Genomic DNA, 25927 nt, shown 5'->3' on the forward strand with positions numbered 1-25927 from the left:
TTTACAGATGCATGACTTTTAACTAAAGAGGGCTGCAGAGATACATTCCCCATGGTAAGGCTAAAAGATCAATAAATGGGAGGCTGACATGAACGTGGGTGGATCAGTGCAGCTATATAGTAAAACAAACATAATTCCTCACAATAACAGGGCCATTTTATCTGCATTCCTTCAAAACGACACACTTGTCCTTGAATGACCATGTTTTCAGCAAGAAGAAGAAAAAAACCTTAAATGCTTTACTTCTCTCACCCTACCTATTAATATCTAAAAAGCAGTATCTGTGTTTAGTCTTCCCTCTCCTACTCCAAAAAGAAAGATCCTAAACATAGGGTTTCTTTTGTTCCTTCTGCCCCACAATCTCCAGCTGCCATTGGGAGAGAGGGGCTGCAGAGGGAACAATCAAATGAAGACAAAACAAAAATTAGCATCACAGGGTTAATGACTTCAAGAGAAAATTATAGTTTAAGGGGAACTATTTCATGTGTATTCTCCTCTGCTCACATCTCAGACAGGCAGCTAATAGAAAACACAGACTGCTCTTTTTTTTTTTTTTTAATGACCAATCTAGGTTAGAGCCTCCACCTGTGCTAATTCGTGGCCTTCCTGCCTTAGCAGGTAACCGGTCCAATGACAAGAACTGCCCCTTTGATCAAGCCTAGTCCCTACCTGCCCTGGGGCACAAGTTCTCTTCCTGTGTTGTTGGGTCTGGCTGTGCCTAACTTTGCTCCTCTCTGAGCCTCATTTATTTATTGATTTTTAAAGATTTTATTTAGGGATCCCTGGGTGGCTCAGCGGTTTAGCGCCTGCCTTCAGCCCAAGACATGATCCTGGAGACCTAAGATCGAGTCCCGCATCGGGCTCCCTGCATGGAGCCTGCTTCTCTCTCTCTCTCTCTCTCTCTCGTGAAAAAATTTAAAAAAATCTTTAAAAAAAATTTTATTTATTCATTAGAGACAGAGAGAGAGGGGGAGAGAGAGAGAGAGAGAGAGAAGCAGGCTCCATGCAGGGAGCCCGATGCGGGACTCGATCTTAGGTCTCCAGGATCATGTCTTGGGCTGAAGGCAGGCGCTAAACCGCTGAGCCACCCAGGGATCCCTCTGACTGCTCTTTTAAAAGCAAAAAGTGCAAGGCAAGGAAAGTGGGATGGTGTGATCATCACAGGTAATGTACTCAACGAAGTTAATGGCTCAACAAACACTGATGCAGTGTACTTTTCTTGGACAGAAGCTGAGAAAATGTTGCCCCCCCCCCCCCACCATGCGCTCCACCCCAGAGCAGACCAGGAGTTGGCCAGGCTCTGCTCTTCACACCCTGTGGACCTCGGAGCTGGTGCCTCAGGCTTCAACCTTCTACTTCTCTGTCTTCAACCTCACCTCTGCAGTTCCTTTCACTCAGAACAAGAAGGAAGACGCAGGACTCTTGTCAAAGCACAGAGCAGTGGTTCTAACTTGGGATCCCCAGTGGGAATCCAGGGGGTCCATGGGCACTTTGAAATTATATACAAGTTTTTGTGCTTACACATTTATTGTGCATTTCTCTGGTGAAAGTAACTATGATTTCATCACAAACTAAATGGATTGTTGACATGGAAAAAACATAAAAACCATTGCATTACACAGTCTTTAAACTGAAAAAGTATGTAACAAAGGCCAAAATTGCTACTCTTTGAGGTTTAGGCCTCTGTATACAGAGTTCATACTGAAAGCTTTCTGTGGTCCAAGGAATGGGAAATTTGTACTAGGAAAAGAGATACACAGAATGCCACAATGAAAAGAGCATCCCTCTATGCTAGATGCTTGTCACTGGCAAGAACATGCTCCCTAGATGATTCTTGCAGAATCTGAGAACTAAAAGGGATCTAGAAGGGCCCAGGTCTGGCTCTCCGGAGACCCATAGAATCTAAATATTCATTCAAGGTCACACTCCTAGAAGCAACAAGGACACAATAGATGCCCTCTCCTGAGCGCTCTACTTCTGTTCCCCTACACCACCACGACAGAAAATAATTAAAATAATCACCCACTAAAATACTGTATTTGAAAAGCTAGGGAGTGAAAGTTGTTAAATATAGAAGTACTTTCTGCTTAGCACATCAAATGTAGTGACAAAAACCAGCCTGCAAAACTAACAAGTAGACATACTCTTAAGACCTGAGGGGGTGCTTTAATATCTGACTACTTGGGAGTCTAATAAGAAACTGTCAATAAAATGTCCATCCCAGAGAGACAACAGAGGTGAAGCATACCATCTATTGACTTCCAAATGACTGCTAGCAGTTCTCTGAGAATTTAATACTGTCAGCTGGGAAACATTTAAACCAGGTCCTTCCAGGGCTGAGATGTACAAGGGACCATATGGCCCCAGCAGAACACTTTAAACAGGCAGCTGTATAGCTATAATTAAATCTGTAGTAGTCATGCTATTATTTATTTAGCAGATTTTTTTTTAATGTACCCTCCACTGAGGTCTCTGAGAACATGCACCAAATTAGAACAATAGAAAATATGGAAGAAGTGGATAAAGAGAATTGAGGGAAATAAAATTCTTTTTTTTTTTAATGGGAAATAAAATTCTGACACAAGAGCAGACAACAGTTATTCAAGAGTTTCCTTGAGAAGTTCTTCACTTGCACCTGGTGGGTTCTGACAGGGCACCAGGAAGTTATGACCACGTTAGCTGACATGAATATTGAGCCTGAAGGTTCATTTATCCCTTGCTCCCTAGTTCCAGGGCTAGGTTCCACCTCTTTTTTGAATTTTGAATTTCTGAATCCCCATGTGCCATTCATTTGACATTTATCAAATCATAAAATCTTAAAAGAACTCAAAGACTCTCTAGTCCAATTTCCCACCCGATGACTTATAGTCCTAACATATAGTCACTTTCTTCTTGTTGAACACTATAGGAAAAGCATTCAGTTCAAACACTACCCAAATGTTACAGTGGGCCACTCACCAGCCCCTGGCAAAATTCATACTACCTTCTCTTCACAAAGACATCTACCTCCCTACCTAATTTACAGATTTATCTCACAGTCTGTCATCAGAACTAAAAGGCAGAGACTGCATCCTATTCATTTTTGCAGTCCTGAACCCCAATACAGTGTTCTGTGAAAAGGAGGACTTGATAAAAGCTTCATAAATAAATTAGTGGTAAACTCCTATTACCTATCTAATTCATCTATATATTAAAATAAAAACTGCCTCCATGAAACATGCACCTACTATTATATTTTATGCCCATGGCAACTACCTCCTTTCACCATAAAGCAAACTTCATGACCCTCCTACCCCTCAAGTCTTCTCATCCCCAAGAGTTTTGGAAAAGTTACTTCAATTATTCTCATGAGGTTACTGCCTAGGCATCTCACCATCCTAGTTACCATAACCACATCCCCTCAATTGTTTTTGAGTAATGGTCACCTTTGAAAAATGTAATTCTGATGAAACTCATAAACTTTCTATCCAAATAAAGCAGGATTTTTCGTATGTTTTTATTCACTTCATGTTTTGAATTTGCATGATTTACCTTTGCTCTTGTTAAATTCCTTGTGGTTTCAGCCTCAAGACCATTCTCCTCTTGATTCTAGGATTTGAAATGTAGATAGCTAATCTTGTTGATTTTGTGTCCTCTGAGACCCTGATAAGCATACATTGGGTCTTAATCCAATTTGCTAATAAATCTGCTCAATGGAGCACTACAAGCTTAAAAAATGCCAAGGCATTTCATATTTACATTGGTTATTAATCCACATACTTATAGTTTTTCTCCAGCTAAAACCCTTATGATGATCACACAGCTCTCTGCTCATCCAAGTGCTTATAACATTATCACAAACTCTACGAATGCTTACTACAATCAGGTGGCCTGCTCAGAAGTGTGGTCAAAAATTTATCTAAATTCTTCTATTTAACGTACATAGCAATGATTTAGATCACAGGCTAGCAAACTTTTTCTTTGAAAGGTCAAATAGTAGTATTTTTAGGCTTTGCAAGTAGCATACAGTCTCTGTCACAAATTCTACTTTTAAACAACACTTTAAAACTGTTAACTGTTCTTAGCTTAACCATTTTGGGCCACTGGCAGTCTGTGACTCATGATCCATTGTTTGCCAGACATCATCTCTGCAATTCTGAAGTGAATAGCCTATTGGTGAAGACAAGCATCTGACCAAAAACTAAAACAAGCAATTATTCGATGACAGTTGTAGTAGGTATCATGGTGGAAAAGCACAATGTGCAACAAGACCCTACAACCACAGTCTCTAACCTAGATTGGAAAGTCACCAGAAACTTCTCTGAAGAGGTGACATTTACAGGGGAATGAGTGAACACCAGTTGCCTGGGCAGGAAGAGCATTTCAGTCAGAGGAAACAACACATGCAAAGGCCCCAAGGCACAGGCAGACTGGCACCTTCACAGACCTAAAAGAACTTTCGTATGGTTGGAGTACAGCCAATGAGGGAGAGAACCTTGAAAAATGACTTTGAAGAGAGGAATTAAGCAGGACAGTGCAGGGCTTTAAAAGCTATGCTCGGGATCCTGGGTTCTTCAGAAAAGGCGCTGGGCAGCCACCAACTGGCTTGAAGCCATGAGTGGAGCTCTTGGCACTCTCCTTCAGTGCAAAGCCTGACTTGTATTTTCTAGATTTCCTCGTAGTGAAGATCAGTCTTCTACACTCTCAGATTGAAAAACCATAATGGTCTGTGTGAACGCAAAGCAATTCTTAACGTACTATCAACTGTCTAGGAGCCTGTTACTTTGAGGAAAAAGAAAACACTGCTACAAAATTTCACGTGTATGCTCATATAGGAGCTATATAATATAGAATCATTCTACATTAAGAGCTATTCTAATAAAAATTTAAAATACCCCAGTGTTCTATTTTGCTACTTGCTCTTGAATCTCATCAAAAGTCAAAAGTATGTTGCTTCACTTATTTTACCTGCTCCACTTTCCAGTGACGGCTTTATTTCATGGTTTATCCTACTGCGCTACTCACAGGGAGACAGGAGAAAGCAAGCACCTCATCTCTCTCCATGGTGTACTTCACACACATTATCTCAAAAGGCCAGAGAGGTAAGGTTTCTACTCACTCTTTTAAGGCTCAGAGGTGTTAAGTACCTGCACAGGATCACTCAGCTAGTAAGGAAGCTAGTATTTAAACCAACATCTCTGGGATTATAAAACCCAGACTTCGCTACTACTTCAAGCAAAACACACTTACTATCCAGAAAATTCTGGTGGGATAAAACTACTCTAAATCTTCCATCCCTTTTATTGAATCCTTTTTTCCAAGTCCTTCCATACTGAGAAATTACAAACTGGGGATTTAGATCAAGAACGCACAGCTAAAATGAGACAATACAACCCATAACACATAATATAGACCATGAAAGCACAGACTAGAGAATATATATGGACAGGAGCATACAGTCTGTACTATAATTTTAGAAAAGGGAGAATCTTCTAAAAGCCTTTCATTTTCATTTATTCTGGTTTTTATTTTAATAAAACCTGCATGTTGTCCTACTTCAATACAGCTTTTAAAAATGAAAAACCACAGGAATTTTTAGAAGTATAACTAGAAACCAAAATGTGACATGAATCCAGGGTTTTCAAAAGAATTCATCACACTCTCCTGCGTTAGCTGGACTTCCTGCAGAGTCCTATGAAGACGTGGGGTGCATAGGAACGGCACTGCCATCATCCCAAGAAAATCCCTTCCTGACACTTTTTACAGAGGTTTTCATGACCCCCTGATGACAACTCCATGAGAATCCTACACTTAGAAAGAGTTTCACAACTATTTTATTTTATTTTTTTAAAGATTTTATTTATTTATTCATGAGAGACACAGAGAGAAAGGCAGACATAGACGGAGGGAGAAGCAGGCTCCCTGCAAGAAGCCAGATGTGGGACTCGATCCCAGGACTCCAGGATCATGCCCTGAGCCGAAGGCAGACGCTCAACCGCTGAGCCACCCAGGTGTCCCCACAACTATTTTAAATACTAGTAGCAGTTGTTATTTTTCTAAACAAGATTTTCTTTCTTAGGTGCAGTGTCTGAGGACGCCTTTTTAGAGATCATAATTCAACAAGGCAATAAATTATGTACCTAGTTTTTCCTCACACAAAACCATCATATAGAGACTACTTATTGAAATTTCTGGAATTCCCCTTGTTTATTTCTCAAGATCACAAATAAACTGATACTGAAACAGGCTTTACCAGTAAGTTTCATTTGTGAAACAATGAGTAATGCAATAAAAACACCAGGAGAAAAGATCAACATTTCACTCTGACCAAAGGTTTTTCTGAAACAAGTCATCCTAATACATGAATTTCAACTTGATTTGTTCTTTCTTATTTTCAATAATATACTTGGATCTTTACCCTAAATGCTGTCCTGGCAATCTAAACTATAGAAAAATGCATAAGCAAAACAGGGTTATAATAATGTATGGAACTGTAAATTTAATAATAAATTCCAGTCAATAATAAATTCTTTCCAAATTTGATATGCCTTACCCCTAATTTCTCACTAATTTCATACAAAGTGAAGTAGCTCATATCTAAAAGTAGAATGTTGGATAGTCCATAATTTAAAGGAGCTATGCCTGGGAAAACTGAGCAATATCATGTCATCTTGCAATAGAACATCTTTCTGTGCTGACAGTTGGCTTTTCCAATATGTCCTTGTGCCACACTACACTTTGTTTTAAATAAAGGGGAAAAAAAAAGAACTGATGTTTTCTCTAAGCTATGTCAATCAGCCAGTTAACTATGTTCTATTGAGCTTTCATTATGAGAAAAATGTGTAAATGGATTGTAACAAATGAAAGAGCAAACTATATTTGAAATGTTAGCATTTGCATAATTGTCCTAGCCAAAAAAAAAGAAAGAAAGAAACTTTAAATGTACGAGATGGGCAAGAATGCTCATTTCAAGCAACTGGTTAACCTAATGAAATATTCTATCAGTGATCATAAGAAATACTAATTTTTAAAGTCACCAAAGAAAAAGGTAACAATACTCTAGAAATCACCTTTCTCTGAGAAACTCTCATACTCAATTTCTCAGCCTTTAAAATGGAAAAGTGTTGTGCCCAAAACTGCTCGGATTCGCAATCCTGGGCACAACAAAAGGTCTCAAGAAAGGCTAGATGGAAGCTGATTCACTCTTGATTAATCATCATCAACAGGGATCCCTGGGTGGCTCAGGGGTTTAGTGCCTGCCTTCAGCCCAGGGTGTGATCCTGGAGTCCCGGGGTCCAGTCCCGTGTCGGGCTCCCTGCATGGAGCCTGCTTCTCCCTCTGCCTGTGTCTCTGCCTGTGTCTCTGCCTCTCTCTTTCTCTGTCTCTCCTGAATAAATAAGTAAAACCTTCTGCCTCTGCCTCCCTTCTGCACACAGGAAGATGAGACATACATATAAAAAACAATAGCAAAAAAAAAAAAAAAAAAAGCAAACAAGTGCATCCATGTGAAATGAGTTGTAAGTGCCAGGTGGTGTCAGAAATTCACAAAAGGAGTAATTAACGTGAGCCAGAATGTTCAAGGATGCACGTACAGAAAAAGTAGCACTTAACTCGGGTCTTGAAGAAGAGGTAGGACTTGGAAAAGCAGAGAAGAAAAGAGACGTTTGGGTCTGATGGAAATATGCGTGCAATAATAATATTCACAGAAGGACAATCAGACACATTTCAGTAGAGTGCAGGCGGAGCAGTGGAGTGCAAAAGTTGAGTATGAAACCCCAAAGAGCCAAATTAGCAATGTAAATTTGAAAGGTAAGGAATGAAATCTGAAATGAAATTGACTTCCATCCCACCAATCTTACTGCAAAACCAACCAAAAATAAAAACCAGTAGCACATTTAAATAATGAAAATGACAGCGATAATTAAATTTGTATAGTATTTTAAAGTTTTAAGCATGTTCCTTTTCTCACAACAACCCTGTGGAGGAGGCAGTTCAGACTGAATCATAAGACCTGTATTATGAAACAGGAAACTACGATTCATAGCAGTTAAGGTTTAACATGCTTATTTAAGTCTTTAAAGCTACTCCTGCAATCATCTTCATAAAAAAAAAAATCAGTAATAATTGCTTTTCCTCTTACCAGAAAAAAATATGAAAGTTATAATGATGTGTATCTATCACACTTATGGTCAAAAGGTGAACATATCTATAGTGAGAATGAATACCAAACAACCTGAAAGTCAAGGAACCATGGGGTGTTTCAGCAAAGCACAAGTAAGGATCTGTAAATGAAGTGAGCATCCACCACAGTACATGGGCAAATCAACAAGCTAACTAATCTACTTTTGCTAATTCTATAAGTAAACTCCAATGATTTAAAAAAAAATTGAAATCTGGTTGTATTTCATTAAATTTGGGAGCTTTGGGGGTCATGATTTCAAAGAATCTTAAATCACAGTAGTTTCCATTTATTGGATAAACTAAATCATTCACTTGTATGGTTAAACTGCAGATAGTTACATCCCAATTTATTTCCCCCATTTCTTACTTTTTTCTCCAAAGAAGAGTATTTTATTTAGCTAAAACTCTTATCTCCTGTTCTTTATGTTCTCTAAAATGGAAAGATGCTTCTAAAATCCCTTGTTTCTCTCTGATTGATGGTTCTGGTCCACACAGTTATCTTGTCTCTCACTGGACTGCTGCACTTTACTGTCAGCACTACATAGTTTATTTGGTCTCTCCAGCTGGATAGACTCACAATCTAAGATCATCTATTACACTTTTAATTATATCAGCCTTCTCTCATTGACCTCCACCAACACCACTTCGAGTATGGTCACACAACAAACTACTACTGGTTGAGTCTTCTAACCACTGTGGAAGCACAAACATCTGGTCACCACAGGATCCTTCAGATTTTTTTAAATTGTTGGTTTATTTAGTAGTAATTCTGGTGATTAGCCTATTCAGCAAAATGTGTGCCTCAACAACAGACAGAAGGGCATTAACTATCAATTTGACACCTGTGCCTTGGGACCTAGAAAAGACCCTAATCCAAATAGGTAAAATCCCTGTACTCATTAAGAAGAGGAGAGGCTCCAGGGCCACAATGCAGCTCTACTATTTAGATGCTATTTAACTTTGAGGAAATTACTTAATCTCTTTCTGCCTCAAGTTTGCCAGTATGTAAAACAGGGTTGATCACATCGGCTCTGAAGCATTACTGTGAATGCCTAACTATATTAGTTGTTGTTAATTATTATTAATTATTCTTTAAAGGGGAATAGACTCAATACAATCAGGTAAAGCCCCCTGCATCAACAACAGTGCAGATAATTTTGAAGTTCAAAATTATTACAATGGCTCCCTATACAATGACTCTGTTACTCTCTCGCCTTTCATATGTGTATGCATAGAATACTGATGAGGCAATAATGCCAGTTTGGCATAATTAACTACTGTCTTTCAGACTGTAGGAAAAAATTACTGCTCTTCTTTTAACATGGAGGCAGAAGGGAAAGAAAGGATGGTTGTTTCCATTTCAGTTCAGTTCTAGAGAGTGAAACCAGACCATTGGTGGTAACACATGGAGAAATCAGGAAGCTCTGCTGGTGACTGCTAAGGTCATGAGATTCTGCTGAGGCAAATAAATCAACTAGCCACTGGATCAATCAGACAAGTGGGCTGGAAAACAGTGGGGAGCCCTTCTCTTTCTGAAGAAGAGCAAGAAAAATTTCCTCCCATGGAATGGCCTCTTGGCAAATCTACTCTGCAGGCATTCCCTGTTGAGAGGGAAATAAAGAAAGAGCAAAATCTGCAAATACTCCCTAACATGTAAAGAATGGTTTGCTGATCTCCTTATTAGTTATCCCAGACAACAACACTCCTTCAAAGTCCCTAATAAAGCACTTCCACATACGGCATGAACTTTTCATTTAACTAACTTTATAGTCTGGATGTAAGTTCATTCAAAATTCCCATGGAGGTGGGATATCAGGGAGAGGAAGAAGATGCAGAGAAAAGCTGCAAAAGAGTGTTGAACAGTGCTTCAAAGAGGATACTTAACCAACTCTTCTTGCAATTTTCCTTTTATTCCAAATGCTGACCACCACGAAGGGCCTTTGAGATGAAGCCATTCCTGGTTGCCAAGGAAATTTCCACAAAGCCGGAAGGATTTCTTTGAAAGCAACACCTTCAGCAGAAGCAATAAGAAACATACAGGTGGCCAAGTCGGCTGTCACTGTACTTCTCACCTCTTAACCTCAGAAGACAGGATTAGCCAGCTCAGAGATCCAATTAGACTGGCAGAATAAACCCAGTTTTATCCTCAATATTTTAAGCTTCTGAAAAAAGCCCCCAAAGTGATCTCGGAGGCAGATGCTAGGGACTGAGATTCTTTTCATTTTAGCAACTGGAGTCGCTAAGCTTTTACTGGAGTGAATCATAAAGGAAAAACTCAAATCTGATTGGCATACAGCATCCCAGTAGTGGAGGAGGATTTATTAAAGTGTTTAAAAAATCTAGGACACAAATTGGTATAATCTTTTGGGAAGGTAATTGGCAATACACAGTGAGCCAGCAATTCCACTTATAAAAATTTCTCCTCCAGAAATACTCACTAAAGAATGCAAAAAAAAAAATTACCATAAGGAATTTTCTTAAAAGCTTGATTGTAATTGCAAAGAAATGAAAATAACTAAATATCTATAATAGAATATCATTTAAATAAAATATGATTTTAAATAAAATATGTGGACTACAGCCTCTCAAAAGAATAAGGTAGATGTCTGTGGCATTGTTAGGCTTAAAAAAAAAATCCAGCTACAGAACATTATGATCCTGTTTGTATTTTATATAAATAAGTGTATAATGTTTATGCATAAGAAAAATCTAGAGGACTCTCCAAACTGCTAATAATGGTTATTTTGAGGGTGAGAATTTGTGAATTTTCACTATTTTATTCATATTTGCTTTGTTTGAATTTTTACAGCAATTTTGTATGCCTTTGAATCAGAAAAAAGCTAAAGTTTAAAAAATGTACAAGTAATAATGTTACTGTAGTACATAAAGAATAACTCCATGTATATATTTACAACTATTATAAAGGTTTTTTTAACCAGGCTCTTAGCGTGTTCATCACAGGCATTGCTATTTTCTGATTGTGTAACAATTTGCCACTTTCAAGGGAAAAAAGTTGTTTATTTTTTTAATGAAGTCATATTCAGAAATAGGTAACATGTGACATGAGAGTAGATACCCATCAAAGATAATTGTTGATGACATTCTATGACTCTCTTAAATATATTAAGAATACTCATGGTATTGGAATACAGGTAGAATGCTACCTATTGAAGAGAGGGGGAAAAGTGCCATAAATATAAAATATAAAATAAAAAAGTGCCATCAAATATAAAATATGCCAGTTAATTATTTAAGACATGAAGCCTTCCACTCCTTTTATTAAATGTCCAATATGGAAATGCCCTATAGTTCTCCTGGACTTCTTCACAGGGACAGGTAAGAGTGGGGCCCAAGATCCCCACTCGGCTGCTCTGTCCTGTTCCTACACACTAATCCTCCTTTCTGAACAATAAAGACTAAGATGCTTGTCACTTCTTCAGAGAGGCCTCCAGTGAAGGTTACATGAGTCATTTGTTACACCCACGTGACCTGTCTGATGTCAGCCAGCAGTAACATTAATAGGAGAACTGGAGGTGGAGAAGCAATCACTCAAAAGCTCAGTCTCACCACTCTTAGTGGCCTATGTCCAGTTCTGGTGCATTAAAATAGTTTAGTATTTTATTAATATTAATAATGTAGCCTAATTAATAGAAAACGTTTTTTCTTTCTTTTTTTTTTAAAGATTTTATTTATTCATGAGACACAGAGAGAGAGGCAGAGGGAGAAGGGACTTGATCCCAGGACCTAGGATCATGCCCTGAACCAAGGCAGATGTTCGACCACTGAGACACCCAGGCACCCCAGAAACTTTTTCTTTCTTAAAATACTTTGTGAAACAGAAGAACTTCCCTCACTGACAGGAATAAGATCTTGATATCTATGGTAAATATATTAAGAAACTGGCTATTGGGTCTTTAGAGCTGAGAGTTTAAATGCACTGTGGTGCTTATCCAATGCTTAATCATAGGAACACCCCCAGGGGATCCAGAACACTGGCAAATATCTCTATTCTAACACACAGCATCTTCAGTGATCTTTTAATTTTTTTATTTTTTTATATATTTTTTTAAGATTTTATTTATTTATTCATGAGAGACACAGAGAGAGAGAGAGAGAGAGAGAGAGAGAGGCAGACACAGGCAGAAGGAGAAGCAGGCTCCATGGAGGGAGCCCGATGTGGGACTCGATCCTAAGACTTCAGGATCACATCCCGGGTGAAAGGCGGCGCTAAACCGCTGAGCCACCCAGGCTGCCCTTCAGTGATCTTTTTAAAATGTCAATCAGTACATACAACTCTCCAGGTAAAACTCCTAAAACAGTGTCTCACTGCACTTAGAAAAAAATTAAAAGGTGCCCCTGTATAACTTCCCTGGCCTCACCTACTACTTCACACCTGCTACCTTTGCTCCAACCACTTTAGACTTATTTTTTCTTCTTCCAATTTCTTGGATACATCACATTCATTCCTGCTTCAAAGTCTTACTCTTGATTTTTGCTTAACCTAGAAGCCTCTTCCCCCGTATCTTCTTTCTGGCTAAACCTCCTACCTAAAATAGCTGTCCTGTACCTCTTCGCATTACCCTGCTATATTTTCAAGGCAGTACTTGTGATTGTGTGAAATCACACTATTCATTTGTTTACTTGTTTTTATCGTTTATTGTCTACCAGTCCTCAAAAGCATGGGAGCTTTATAGTCAAAAAAATTATGTCTCATTCATCTCTGGAACCCTATATCTACCTCCAAGAACACTTTCTAGCACAGAATATACTTTCTGAATGAATGAATTAGTTCAAATCACAGCAGCATACAGTTATGGGGTGATTTAAAAGTTCAAATTTATTGCAGCCTCACAAGTACTTAAAATCACAATCCTAAATTTGACAATAAACTCCCCTTTTCTTTACCTGAAATACAAGATAGAGTTTAGTTTACTTCAGACAGGTTAATCTCCTTCATTTTCAAGCTGACACAGCACCTGTTTCTAAATGAACGTTAGTCTTCTGATTCAAATAAACAGCTTTCATGAAAGTGCTTTCATGAAAGCATTATGAAAATGGGAAAATTCAACTGCCCCAATTTTCAATGAGACACGAGGTTTCTGAAATCAGTATATCATCACTTCTCAAACACTACTAATAACCACTGATTGTTAATTCTTTAAGAATATGGGAGAGTGTCAGGAAAAGGAAGCTATATAAGGTCAAATTTCTTGTAGAAAAGATGATAACAAAATTCAGTCCTGTTAATTATCTAAGTGGCTAGCTCACGCCCTTTGAAAGAGACTCCAAAGATAATCATTGCACTGGCTGCACCAGTCCCATTAAGGACACCTGGCTGAAGAAAAGCTGTCATCGCTGAACCACAGGGAAGCTCAAACCAGAGTGACTAATGACATCTAACAATGTAACCACCTCCTCACAACATGCCTTTGTTCTCAGGTTTTCACAGATGTGATTCCATTTGGAGTTTTCCCAACATTGCAGTGTTTCAATGGTCCCTAAAAATGTGCTAAAGACAAGTATTATAACCTCAGAAAATATGAGCCTTTCTGAACCACAGCACCTTCTCTGAGGAGGGAAGCGGGACCACCCAGTGCTTGGTATGACTTAGAGGGCTTTCTGGCTGAGCTGTGAAAAAGAAAAGGAGATGCTATCGTATTTTTCTGTTACTGTGCATATGAAATAGCTATTAATGCAAAGGGAAGCTTAATGTGAGCCTTAGGTAGGAAACCTTCAAAACGATGAAGAAATCATCTCAGCTGAATTTAGCTGACTCCTTCTCATATTACAAATGTGTAAGAAAAGGATTAGGGGTTGTTTGATCACGAAATGTGTCTTTCTAGATTTTATTTTAAGTAGTCATGGCTTAGCAATTTCAAAATTATACATGGTTTTAATGGTTTCATCCTTTACTCTCTGACAAAATATTTAAATCCAGGTCTATCTCTGCAAAAAACAAACCAAAAAAGGGATTTCAAAAACAGAAATCTAGATAGGCAAATACATTGGGAGATAATAGGCAATAGGCAAAAATGATTATAATACACTTTAGAAATTAACCTTGGCCAAGTTCCACCAGCAGACCTATAGACAGGTTCTCAGCTAAGCTAGCTAAAGTGATAACTAGATAAGAAGGTACAAGGTTATATGAGCAGTGTCTCCCTGAGAATCTGCAAGGTATTTCTACAACTACTGCATCCACTGTAGTCTCCAGACTGCAATTTCACTGAAGGTTGATCATGTAATTGTGAGAAGTTATTCTATTACTGATAACCTGAAAAAAACGTCAAGCCCTTTTAAAGTCATTGTACCACTTGGCATGGTACTTCTACTAGAGTTAAAGCTAAGAAGTAAAATGATAAAAAAGATATTCTCACAGCTGATTTTATACTCAAATGCAAATCAGAACGAAGCCACTGCATTTGACAAGCACTCATTGTGCTTGTAAGTTTTTTCTTTTTAAAACAGAAAAGGGATAAAAGGAGACAGAAAAACAAATCAATCTAAGGTAAATGGGAAAGGTAACTGGATAATGAAAAAAAAATTGTCCTTAGCAACAAAATAGAAGAGATTATTTATGTAGATTTACAAGTAGATGAGCTCCAGATGTGTTTTTTCTTTTTTGATCTACTTCTCCCCAGGTGCTTTTCTCCTTAATAAATATAACATCCAAGTTGGAATATTGTTGAAGCATTGAATCACCTAAATTTTGGCTACGCTCCTCTGCTGTTAACTATTTTGAGCTATTTTTCAATAAGGCAGCCGCTACTGAAATCCTAAGTACATAGGCTTGGCAGAGCCAAAGAGAAAAAGTGCAGTCCACAGATTTGTTTCTTCTGTTTTCCCAAAACAGAATCTCATAAAAAATATGCCCTCAAATTTTGTCACTATATTGCTGTCAAAGAAATTCTGCTCCTCTTCATAACTCTGAATGTTAAACCCAGAGTTCTTGTGCTACTGGGAAGTTATATAGCTCCAGGAGGTGGAGAGGCACCCCTGCAACTGTTCAAATCGTAGCCAGGCACAATAATCAGTCAATCAGAAACTTCGGTTCCAGTCGGATGGAAGTTTTTGGGGCCAACTTGGAAAAGCATACAGAACAAGTTTGACTTTGCTGCCAAGATCATTTCCAGGACATTGGCTAATTAATTATAAAAGCTTTTTCAAAACAAATTTGAGGCTGGCAACCTTTTCTTCCTACCCAAACAGAGGAAAAAAAAAAAGGTTAAAAAATAAAAGCCTGAGTTTAGTCTGTGTGTTTTTTTGCCATAGCTTTATCTTCTTTACAAACCCATTTTTTTTTCTCAACCTAAAATGATCCAGAGACTTCTGTATTTGAAGTACTAAAATAGTATGTACAGAAACTGAAAAATATTACTTTGAATTTCTAATTTGCCTCTGGCTGTAGATGAGATCATGGGTCAGTTCCAAAACTTTTCAAACTCTTTGGTGGGAAGCAAAGAAAGGAAGTTTCTTCCTCTTTGTGGGATGAAGAACTCATTGGATTAACTGCAGGTACTATAATAGATACAATGTAGATGGACAGTTGCTCCTAAAATGATATATTCTGTTTTGTTAAACATACAAAATAGAGGCACCTGGGTGGCTCAGTGGGTTAAGCGTCTGGGTAAGTGTCAGATTCTAGGTTTCAGCACAGGTTGTGATCTCAGTCAGGGTCCTGGGATGGAACCGCCTGGGGCTCCACCCTCAGTGTCAAGTCTGCTTGTCCTTCTCCCTCTGCTCCTCCTCCTCCTTGCACTCTTAGTATTTCTCTCTCTCTCTCAAAAAAAATAAAATCTTTTTTTTTTAATGATATATTCATCAACCTTCACTTCCAGCATTGAAAACAAAAAGAACAAAACTCCTGAATTAAATCTTCCTGGTTTCTCTTAAGATGAACCTCAATGAATATGAGATGTTCATAACAGGCATCAAAGATTCTGGTTTCAAGTACTATAATCACACAGGTTTTATAGCAAAATCAACACCCCCAAATCATTATGTTCCAACATATTTCATCTAACACTGGAATCAAAAGCTTATGTAATATGCATCCTAAGCCATCAAATTCCTTCTGCCTATGCCCAGATCTGAAGACACTCAAAAAGGTAAGAAATTTCTCTTAGCCAGCATTTGCCAGCTGCTTATTGGCAAATTCCTAGCAGGAGAACTGTTCATAATAAAAGAAGTTGTGTTTTTTTGTTTTTTGTTTTGTTTTGTTTTCTTTTTCAAAAAAGTCTGTCAACCAGCCAGATATTCCTAACTCTGCTTTATCCTGTATCAAGTGCACTACCTTATCCAGTATCAAAGCCCTTGGCAAACCACAGAAACAGAACGTTACTGGTAAATATTGAATGGAGCCAAAATTGCCAAATAGTTTTGAGGGCAACTCTAAACAAGTCCTAGTGGATTGAGTTTTAGTGTATCCAATATTTAAATTATCTTCTCCGGTCACTTCAAGGGGGAGGCAAATACAAGGGAGGAGAGCTATCCATATTAGCATATGAAGGGAGAGCAGCTCTAGCAATCAAGAATCAATCTCAATGTAAGGGGCGTAATTAAGCCTGACCAAAGAGAGTTCTTCTTATGAAAAACACAAAATAAAATAAGAAGGACAACAGGAGATTTCGGAGAATCTTGAAAGTCAGGCAGGGAAATCTGAACTTCACTTGATGGGAAGCCACTCTAAACTTAATTCAGGAGAGAAACATAAGGGCAATTATAGGAAAAGTATGTCATTGAAATAGGAGAAAACAGAGACAAGGGATTAGTTGCAAAGCTTCTCTAGCAAATCCAGTCTGAGATGATGAAGGCCCAAATAGGGTGTTGCTGGTGAAGGGAAGGAGAAAGAATCCAAAAGCCATTTCACAAGAAGGAACATAAATTCACCTTTCCTGTACCTTTTAGAATTTACCAAGACCTATAAACCTCTGTCACTACTGTAAGTGCTGCCCATGAAAGAGGCACATTGTCGTAAGTCTCCATTGCCTTAGAATATATAACTCAGATTTATTTATTCAGGTGGAATTTTCACCCAATTAGTCCAAAGTAACTCATTTTTTCTTTAATGTAAAGTACAAAATTATGCCCAGTCACTATTTTCTATGTCCAGATACCCACTCGACTGAAAAAAATGGCCCAGATTCTACCATATTCTTCTTAAGAGAAAGTAAATCAAGGAGCACCTGGGAGCACCTGGGAAGCTTAGTGGCTTAAGCATTTGCCTTAGGCTCAGGTTAAGAGCAAGCAGGAGTCTGCTTCTCCCTCCCCCTGCCCCTGTGCTCTCTTTCTCTCTCTCCCTCCCTTCCTCCCTCTCTCCCTCTTAAATAAAGAAAATCTTTTTTAAAAATTAAGTAAATCAAGATTCAAAACCTAATTGCTCTTCATGTCAAATAGGCTACTTACTATGTTTTAATAGACAAACATATACAGCCAACAAAGCTATCATTACCTTTATCTGATGCAGCCCCCAAAAGTTAACCAATGCGAGTATTTCTTAAACCTTTATAATTTATCAATGCACTTGTTCTTAAATTATCTCTTTTAATCTTCACAATAACCCTGCAGTAGGGATTATTATTACTATTTTAGAGCGGAGACAACTATAGCTCCAAGACTTAAAATGCCCAAGAGAATACATCTGTGAAGGTTAAAGTGAAGACCAATTCTTATCTTTGAACTTCAAAGCCCTTCACATAGTGCTTTCCCTTCCCTCAGATAATATGCAAAAAAAAAAAACAAAAAAAACAAAAAAAAAAACCATCTACACATATCAGTGATTTCTTTGCTTACCTGGTCCTTCTCTGGTTTATCAGAAATGTCATTCAGACTGGAGGAAGTCAGATTCCTATGGGTCATAGCTGGGCTACCTGAAAAAAAACAAAGGTGAACCCTAATTAAAGACTTCTTTTAAAAAACACAAGACTTTGGTTGTATACTTCGTAAACACTTGTAGATGATGATGAGGATGGCAAAGATGCTTTAGCTCCACTGGGATTCTCCTGAAGAGTTTTCCAGAGTACAGGTTGGAGCACAAAGATGGTTAAATGAAAAGTATGTAAAATCCTAAATACCATGTTTAAGTCTTATTACCTGGCTTCATTTCAAGATGAGTTAAATTTTGAAAGAAACATCTAAAACAATAAGCATAAAAATGGATTTACTCTCATTTGGCTTACTTTTCGTCACTGCCCTTTACATAGTACCTCGTATCCTTACCCTTTCCTACCCCCTATAGAGATGGCCTCTTTCCTCACATCAGCAGAGATGGCCACAGACTATAGGCCTGGACTTCCTCTCTCCAGGCCTCTGCAGTCCTTCCTAGGTATCACTCACCCTGAAAACCCATCTGTGTTCCCTTCTCTAGCTAACACTTTAATCAAGAAGATTTCTCCTTAGTGGGCATCTGATCCAGAATCCCTCTTCTTTGTGTCAAAGTAATACTAGAGCAGGCCCCTCACTTCTTGCATTCCCATTTGCCAGACTAATATAAGCATATCCCTTCTTTTCCCTTGATGGGCCAATCTTCTTATTCATATTAAGGAATGGGTTTCATCAGGAATACTTGATGGGAACCAACCTCCCAGGCAATACAGTGGCTGTAGGTCAAGTCAACTGGCAATCCAGACAATGACTTTAGACCCCATTACACAAAAAAGAGAAGAGGGACATCTGAAAGAGTGATAGCCATCTTCAAGGAGACTATGTTAATCAAAACAATAACATTCTGTTCATTCTGCAGTTGGACTTGAAATTTCTGGGCTTACTAAGCAAAAGAGTAACTTTTCAAAGCCAGGGTGTTTGACCCAGTCCCTGCAGGGTGCTGAGTAAGGCATTCATCATTAATCCTCAATGATCTGACTCAGGCTGGTCTTCACACCAAAAGGACAAGGGTTGAAAAGCAAGCACCAAAGTTTGAACACAGCTTCACATTGGCTTCCAAATTACTTTTTAGTTTATAGACTTCAATTCCTTTAGATAGAAACTTCAATACATAATTTTAACAGACTAAAATCTATTCCTAATAATTTAATGTCTATATGAAAGCAGCTCTTTTAATAGTATAATTGTCTTTACTAAATCAGAAAAATCATAATTTTCTTGAGCTGACAAGACAGGATATTTTCCACTCTGCTGCATTTCATTGAGTAAGCATGGCCTAGATCTCTTAAACCCTTTACCTGGTGGGACATTTTATTCTAGGAAAATTTGAGCACAGGACATTTTTCAAAGGAAAGTTACATCTGAAAAACTGCTTTATGAGCAAAATTAAAAAACCTTTTGAAGGCCACATTTTCTTCTTTGAACTACATACCAGGTTTCTAGCATGCACTCAAAACAAAAGACACCAGGTACAAACGTGAATGCTCTCAAATAATGCTGGGCTTGAAAGCAATAGGAAACGATGAGTAGCTATAATTCTACACCTTACATTAAAAGCAAAAGCAGTTATTTGGACTAACTGGGTGAATATTCTACCTGCGTAAGTGAGGAAATCTGAACTATATATTCTTAAAGCAATTAAGCCATGGCAATCCTCACCACGAATTAAAAATAACTTACATATATTCATAAATAAGACTGATTTCTAATTATAAAACCAATTGATGTAGTGGCAGTCCTGAAATAATGTGAAAGAAGTTTCATTAAGTGCTTTAAATTTTCGGGGCAATATCCTAAATTCATCAATTTGCTTTGGAAACTATAAAGACTACAAAGGTACATTTTAGCCAAAGTACTGTCCTACTGCTGCAAAATCTAAATAGGAAGAAGCCAAATTAGTGAAGTTTTTATTACAATGGTAATCTTGACTGATGTCACAACTTTTCCAAGAAACTTCATATACTGCTTCCTCATTTCTCTCATGATAGTATGGCTGTATTTGTACTTGAGGGGGGCGGGGATGTCCAAAGAAGGCACAGGCTCAAGGAAGATGCAGGAACCAGATGGGGAAAAGTAGGCAAATGTTAAGAAAACCAAATCTACTGTCCCTCCTACCATTATCTGATTCTCATTTTTATTAGTGATTAGTAATATCAACAGCATCACTGAGGTGTAACTTTGTAATACATGGAGGAATCCAGAAGTCAACACTTCTAGGTAAACCCCAAGCAAGATGATAAACATGCTCCCCTGTTTTCCCACCTCCCTCCTAGCAAATTCCCCACCCCTGAGCCCAAACACCTCAAAACAAAAACAAGTGCTTCCCAAGGCAGTGGTCCCCAAAGTATGATGCCCGGACCAACAACATTAGTATTACCTGAGCACTTACTAGAAATACAACTCTTTGGGACTAACCTAGACTAAATGCACTGGTCCCCCTTATCTGCTGTTTCAGTTACCTCTAGTCAGCTGTGGTCCAGAAGCAGGTGATCCTCCTTCTGACAAATCATCAGGTCAATAATAGCCTAACGCTACGACACAATGCCTGCTCCATTCACCTCACATCATCTCATCACATAGGCATTTTATCATCTCACATCATAAGAAGGGGGAGTTCGGTACGGTATTTTGAGAGAGAGAGAGATCACATTCACATAACTTTTATTACAGTACATTGTTATAATTGTATTTGATTATTAGTTACTGTTGTTAATTTCTTAGTGTGCCTAATTTATAAAGTAAAGTTTACCATAGGTATGTGTGTATAGGAAAAACAGTATATATAGTGTTCAGGCATTCACTGGGAATCTCAGAATATAGGTCCTGCAGATTAGGGGGAACTACAATATAATCAAGACTCTGGGTTTGGGGCCCAGTAATGAGGTTTTAACAAACCTTTAAAGTAATTTTGAAACATGCTAAAGTTTGAGAACCACTGCTCTAAATAAACCAGTTATCTTAAGAAGAGGATGTGTCCCAGTCAGAATTGGAATTCAAAGAAATATATAAATTGAAGTAGGCAGAGGGGTAGTTCTGATAGCCTTGCCCTCCTTCAAGCCACTGCTCCAAACTATTGTATCTCAAGAAATCATTAAATTAGCAACCTCATCACATCAACACACAGAAAGTGTCTTGCTTGGCTATTCCTCTAAATCCTCACCTGCACAATCAAATAAATAAATAATTTGGAAACTCATTATTTAATCAGCCTTTTCCAGAAACATATCACTCAAATCAAAGAAGACAAGGACAAGAGCCAAAAAGAGATTACAAACCCAATTATATCCGGAATCAGAAATTTGTGCATGGCATTTTAGCAAACCCACAAAGCTGTTATGCTACTGATCCCTAACAACATTCTATTGTAGATATTTTGCACCTGACATTCAATAAGACACGTTATCAGAATAAATCGACGTTCTCTATTTACAGTTTGAGCCTATAATGCAAACTCATGCAATCCTGAATGAGTGGCGCTAGTAAGAGAAAATGTCAGCTTGTACCAAAAAGGTGAAATGCCAAGAGTACCCTGAGTACACTACTTCTTTTTTTTTTTTTTTTCTGAGTACACTACTTCTTGCACAAGTAGGGATTCATTCTGCTCAAAGCTACCATTAGTCGGCCCTTTCCATCAAAATCCAGGGCACACAAATTTCATATAACTTCTCTTGATCCAAAGAAACTTTTTTTTTTTTTTAAGTTTGACTTCTATAAAAGAAAAAGAATCAGCTTCAGGTACATAATTATAATTAATTTAAATTATATCACTGTTTTCTGGCCATAAGAAAAAGAAAGCTTTGGAGAATCACATTTTAGGCATTTTCACACAATCAAAAACAATTTCATTTTGAAAGTACACACTTGGCAGGTACACACTGTCTTCCATAAAAATTAATTGCATTCTGTACTAACTTTGAAAATCATTGTTATTCTTTAGCACACATGTAGCAATTCATAAAGTCCTTTATGATTGTATCCATTAGATACAATGGAAAGAGATGAGAACTACAGTGTTGGAAGAGGAAGATATTTAAATGTGTACGCCTTAGATAAAAATGTAAATATGTATGTAATGCAATTAACACATAAACTTCCTCACCTAATACGTTTACCATGAAGCAATAGAGAACCTAAGAACAAGCTAAAACAAAGATCACCTTGGATATGAAATAAACTGGATATTTTATTCTTAATTAAATATTATTTTTAGCATGAAAAATAACTAAGGTAACTTACATATAACAGACATAAGGGAATCTGGGTGTCCATGTCAGAAAATTTGGAGGTATGGATCTAATTTGAACTGTTTTTGACCGTAAAACTAATAATAAATGTAGTTTTAGAAGAATGCATGCTAACGTGTTCTGTACCCCAGTGGCTGATACACTTTCCCCCCCTTGTTGACATAACAACTCTACTAGAAATCATCCATATCTAAGATTAAGGGGCAACTAATTCTTTTAAGTACTAAGTACTTTAACTTACATTATTATTTACTTAATGCTCATATAATGCTCACTGAAGTTAGTATTATTCCTATTACCACTTTACACATAAACAAAATGAACCTCAAAGAAGTTAAGTTCATGGTCACACAGCAAGTAAACTATAATTTAAATCTGGATCTCTTAATACCAATCCCATTGCTTCTGAGAAAAAAATGGCCTATGTTATTTAAAATTAAGACACAAACTTCACCATTTCTAATAAAGAGAAAATTTAATATTCAACCACAAAGAATATACTCTATTTCCATGCCAGTTATGTGCAATATAGTATCATAAAGAATATTTAAAGCAGAAATGTTTTTGATTTCCAGTTTAGCTATTCCCAGAAATAGAGTATACATTTCTTTACTTTTTCATTTTCATAAAGAGAAAAAGGCGGGGAAAACTCAACTCAGCTACTGTTTGCCACTGTGATTAAATAGTAGCCCCAAACTACAGCTCTGTGATGAAGGAGAAAGAGTGCTAAAAGCAACAGCAATGTAAATATAAAAGCAATAATGCCACATGCTTCTGAATGTCCTACCTCATAATCGTAGCCAAGTATTTGTAAAATTCCACTATGTACATACAGCCAACTCTCCATTATTTCCATATTGGTTTTCTACCATATTTCAAATTAATCCAACAGCAATTTCTTCCCATTTCAACTACTAAAAATAGGAATATAAGGGGACAAGCAGAATAAATCAACTAGGACTCTAGCAATGAGTTGGAGAAAGTCTAGAAAAAATGGCTAAAAGAGAAGCTTAGATTCTGTCAGACCAGTTTTCTAGTCTTCTATTATTTTTTAAGATTTTATTTATTTATCTAGAAAGAGAGAACGAGAGAAAATACAAACAAGTGCATGACTGGGGGTAGGGGGGCAGAGGGGGAGGGAGAGAAAGAATCTCAAGCAGACTCCCTAGTGAGTGTGGCATCTGATGTGGCTGGATCCCACAACCCTGAGATCAAGACCTGAGCCAAAATCAAGAGTTGTGGACACTGAACTAACGGAGCCACTCAGGGGCCCCAGTTTCCTAGTCTTCCATGGCAACAAAATATCAAGACCTGTCCCCACTAAAAATAATAATAACATCAACTGCCATTAAGACCTCCAACCCATTCTTACTCCCAACCTTCAAATAAAATACAGAAATATTTCAATTGCAAATATTAGATGAAAGAAAGTTAAAAATATCATCAGAAGGAGTTCTTTGAAAGAATTTTATTACTAAGAGAAAATCAGTTTGGATGTTTTTACTTATTTCATTTTTAATTGTTTTGTTTAGAAAATTTTTGTTGTTTGTTCATGATTAATATTATATAAACTCCAAGAGCCCAGAGTCAAAGCCCTAGGTTCGTCTTATTCAGTTTTAGCCTCAGAGCTTGGCACTAAGTGGCACTTAATAAATATTTGTGAATGAATGGATAATAGCAACTGGGTATCATTTTACTTCCATTTGGAGTTACTCTTATAAACACTACTGTTCAAAGTCCATTTCCTACGAAGGGAGATGCTGTGTGCACACTCCAAGAGCCCTCAGACTTGGAAAGCCGTAGAGTAAATATGGAAGAAGTTTGTAGCTGGCCCAGAACTAACAGAGTGAAAAGACTCTGCCAAACTGACTAACAGCCTGTCAGTCAGCAGTGGGAACAGACGTGAGAAGCAATAAAGGGGAAAAAAGAGAAACCCCCTGTGAAGGAAGGATCAGGAGGTGAAAATGAGAGGAGAAATAAGGGAGAGTGGCTGGACCTCAGTGAAAGAGAAGAGCAGAGAGAAGTTTGGGGGAACTGAAATAACTCAAAGAATGTGACTGACTTGGGAAGTAAAGCAAATTTAGAGGAAGGAAGAAGACATCAAAAGATCCAGGTAAGTATCAAAGTATCGTGACCAAGTGCCAACCACAAGCTGAAGTCATCTCTAACGTATGGGACAAAGGTAATGGAGAAGACATCTTCTGGAGAGACTGCAAGTGTGCAGAAGCCAAACAACACACAGAACAGCTACGCCAATAAATCCTCACAAATGCTATTCTAGTCTTTTAAAGATCATTCTCTACCCTTTTGAGACCTCTGCTGTCAACCTGCCTGTAGATAATCTATCTGACCTCAACTTCTCTGATCCCATTCTCTGTTTTCTTATTTATTACTATTCTGTGGGCTTTTCCCAAAACTCAATGTTAGGTCTTAGGCATCTCAACACCAAATATGCAAGGTTCATCTCTTCTAATTCTTTTTAAATTTCAACCAGCAAAAAGCAAAATGTTCTAATCATAGCGACTCCTGTTCTAGTAATACTCAGGGTGGATATTTAATTTTTATTATGACCTAAAACAAGTAGTTAATTTTTAAAAATTTCATTCTCTTTCTCTGGGCACACACACAAATTAAAAAGACATTTAAAAAATCTCTATTCAGCTGAGGAAACACTCCGAAACAAACAAGGACTAGGACACTTACTAAATATAAATAGTAAAGTCCACATAAAGTACTCCAAGGCATCTGTGGTTCTTGTGATTACATACGGTATTTGTGATTCTATAATACTTCCTTTTCTGTGCCTCACACACATGCACACAAACACACATAATATAAAACTACAAAGAGTCATTCTGTCCAAAGCACACAGAAGGAAGTATATAAAATAATTTGTGACCTTATATCAAAAAACTACAAACAGAAAAAAACATAACCATCGGCAAGACTATGCTGACTAGTAAAAGTACAGAAGACCAACAGCAGATTATGTCAGAAGTAAACAAATATCTCATTGCCTTCATTGCAAATAGGCAATGACCCAAAGTCATCTTACTAAATGTCCTCGAGCCAAGTTAAGGAGGAAGTTCATTAATTTCCTGCAGGCACATCTTTCCAAGCACAGGTACCAGTGTCTAATTCCATATGTGGGACATACTCTCTTATATCTATGTAGACATCAGATCCAAAATATAGTAAAATTTTGCTAATTCAGATTAATGGAGAGGTTCTCTAAATTAATGAAGTGTCAATATTTAAAATAATTTTAAAAGACTACCAGTTCAACTTATTATAGGATTCAGCAAATGAGTTTCTCCCTCTCTCTTCCTGGATACTTTCAAAATGTTAGACTTAAAAAAAAAAAAAGTTAGATTTAAAAAAAAAATACTTTTGGGGATCCCTGGGTGGCGCAGCAGTTTAGCGCCTGCCATTGGCCTAGGGCGTGATCCTGGAGACCCGGGATCGAGTCCCACGTCGGGCTCCCGGTGCATGAAGCCTGCTTCTCCCTCTGCCTGTGTCTCTGCCTCTCTCTCTCTCTGTGACTATCATAAATAAATAAAAATTAAAAAAAAAAAAGAAGTACCAATAACAGAAGTCTGGAAGTGGAAGTAGTGAGGAGAGGGGCAAGAAGAGTAGGGAAG

At 37.7% G+C, this 25927-nt stretch overlaps 1 protein-coding gene across 16 annotated transcripts in view; it reads right to left on the reverse strand.

The window, feature by feature from the left end:
• The window catches only part of SLC4A4 (solute carrier family 4 member 4), a 424139-nt gene that overhangs the window by 132870 nt on the left and 265342 nt on the right, over window positions 1–25927 (reverse strand). For all 16 annotated transcript variants that reach the window (XM_072748813.1, XM_072748814.1, XM_072748806.1 and 13 more), the window contains one exon: window positions 17953–18029. In XM_072748813.1, the coding sequence (XP_072604914.1) occupies window positions 17953–18029 (77 nt within the window). The remainder of the gene's footprint in view (window positions 1–17952; window positions 18030–25927) is intronic.

The sequence above is a fragment of the Vulpes vulpes genome, chromosome 2 (genome assembly GCF_048418805.1).
Source record: "Vulpes vulpes isolate BD-2025 chromosome 2, VulVul3, whole genome shotgun sequence".
NCBI classification, from domain to species: domain Eukaryota; kingdom Metazoa; phylum Chordata; class Mammalia; order Carnivora; family Canidae; genus Vulpes; species Vulpes vulpes.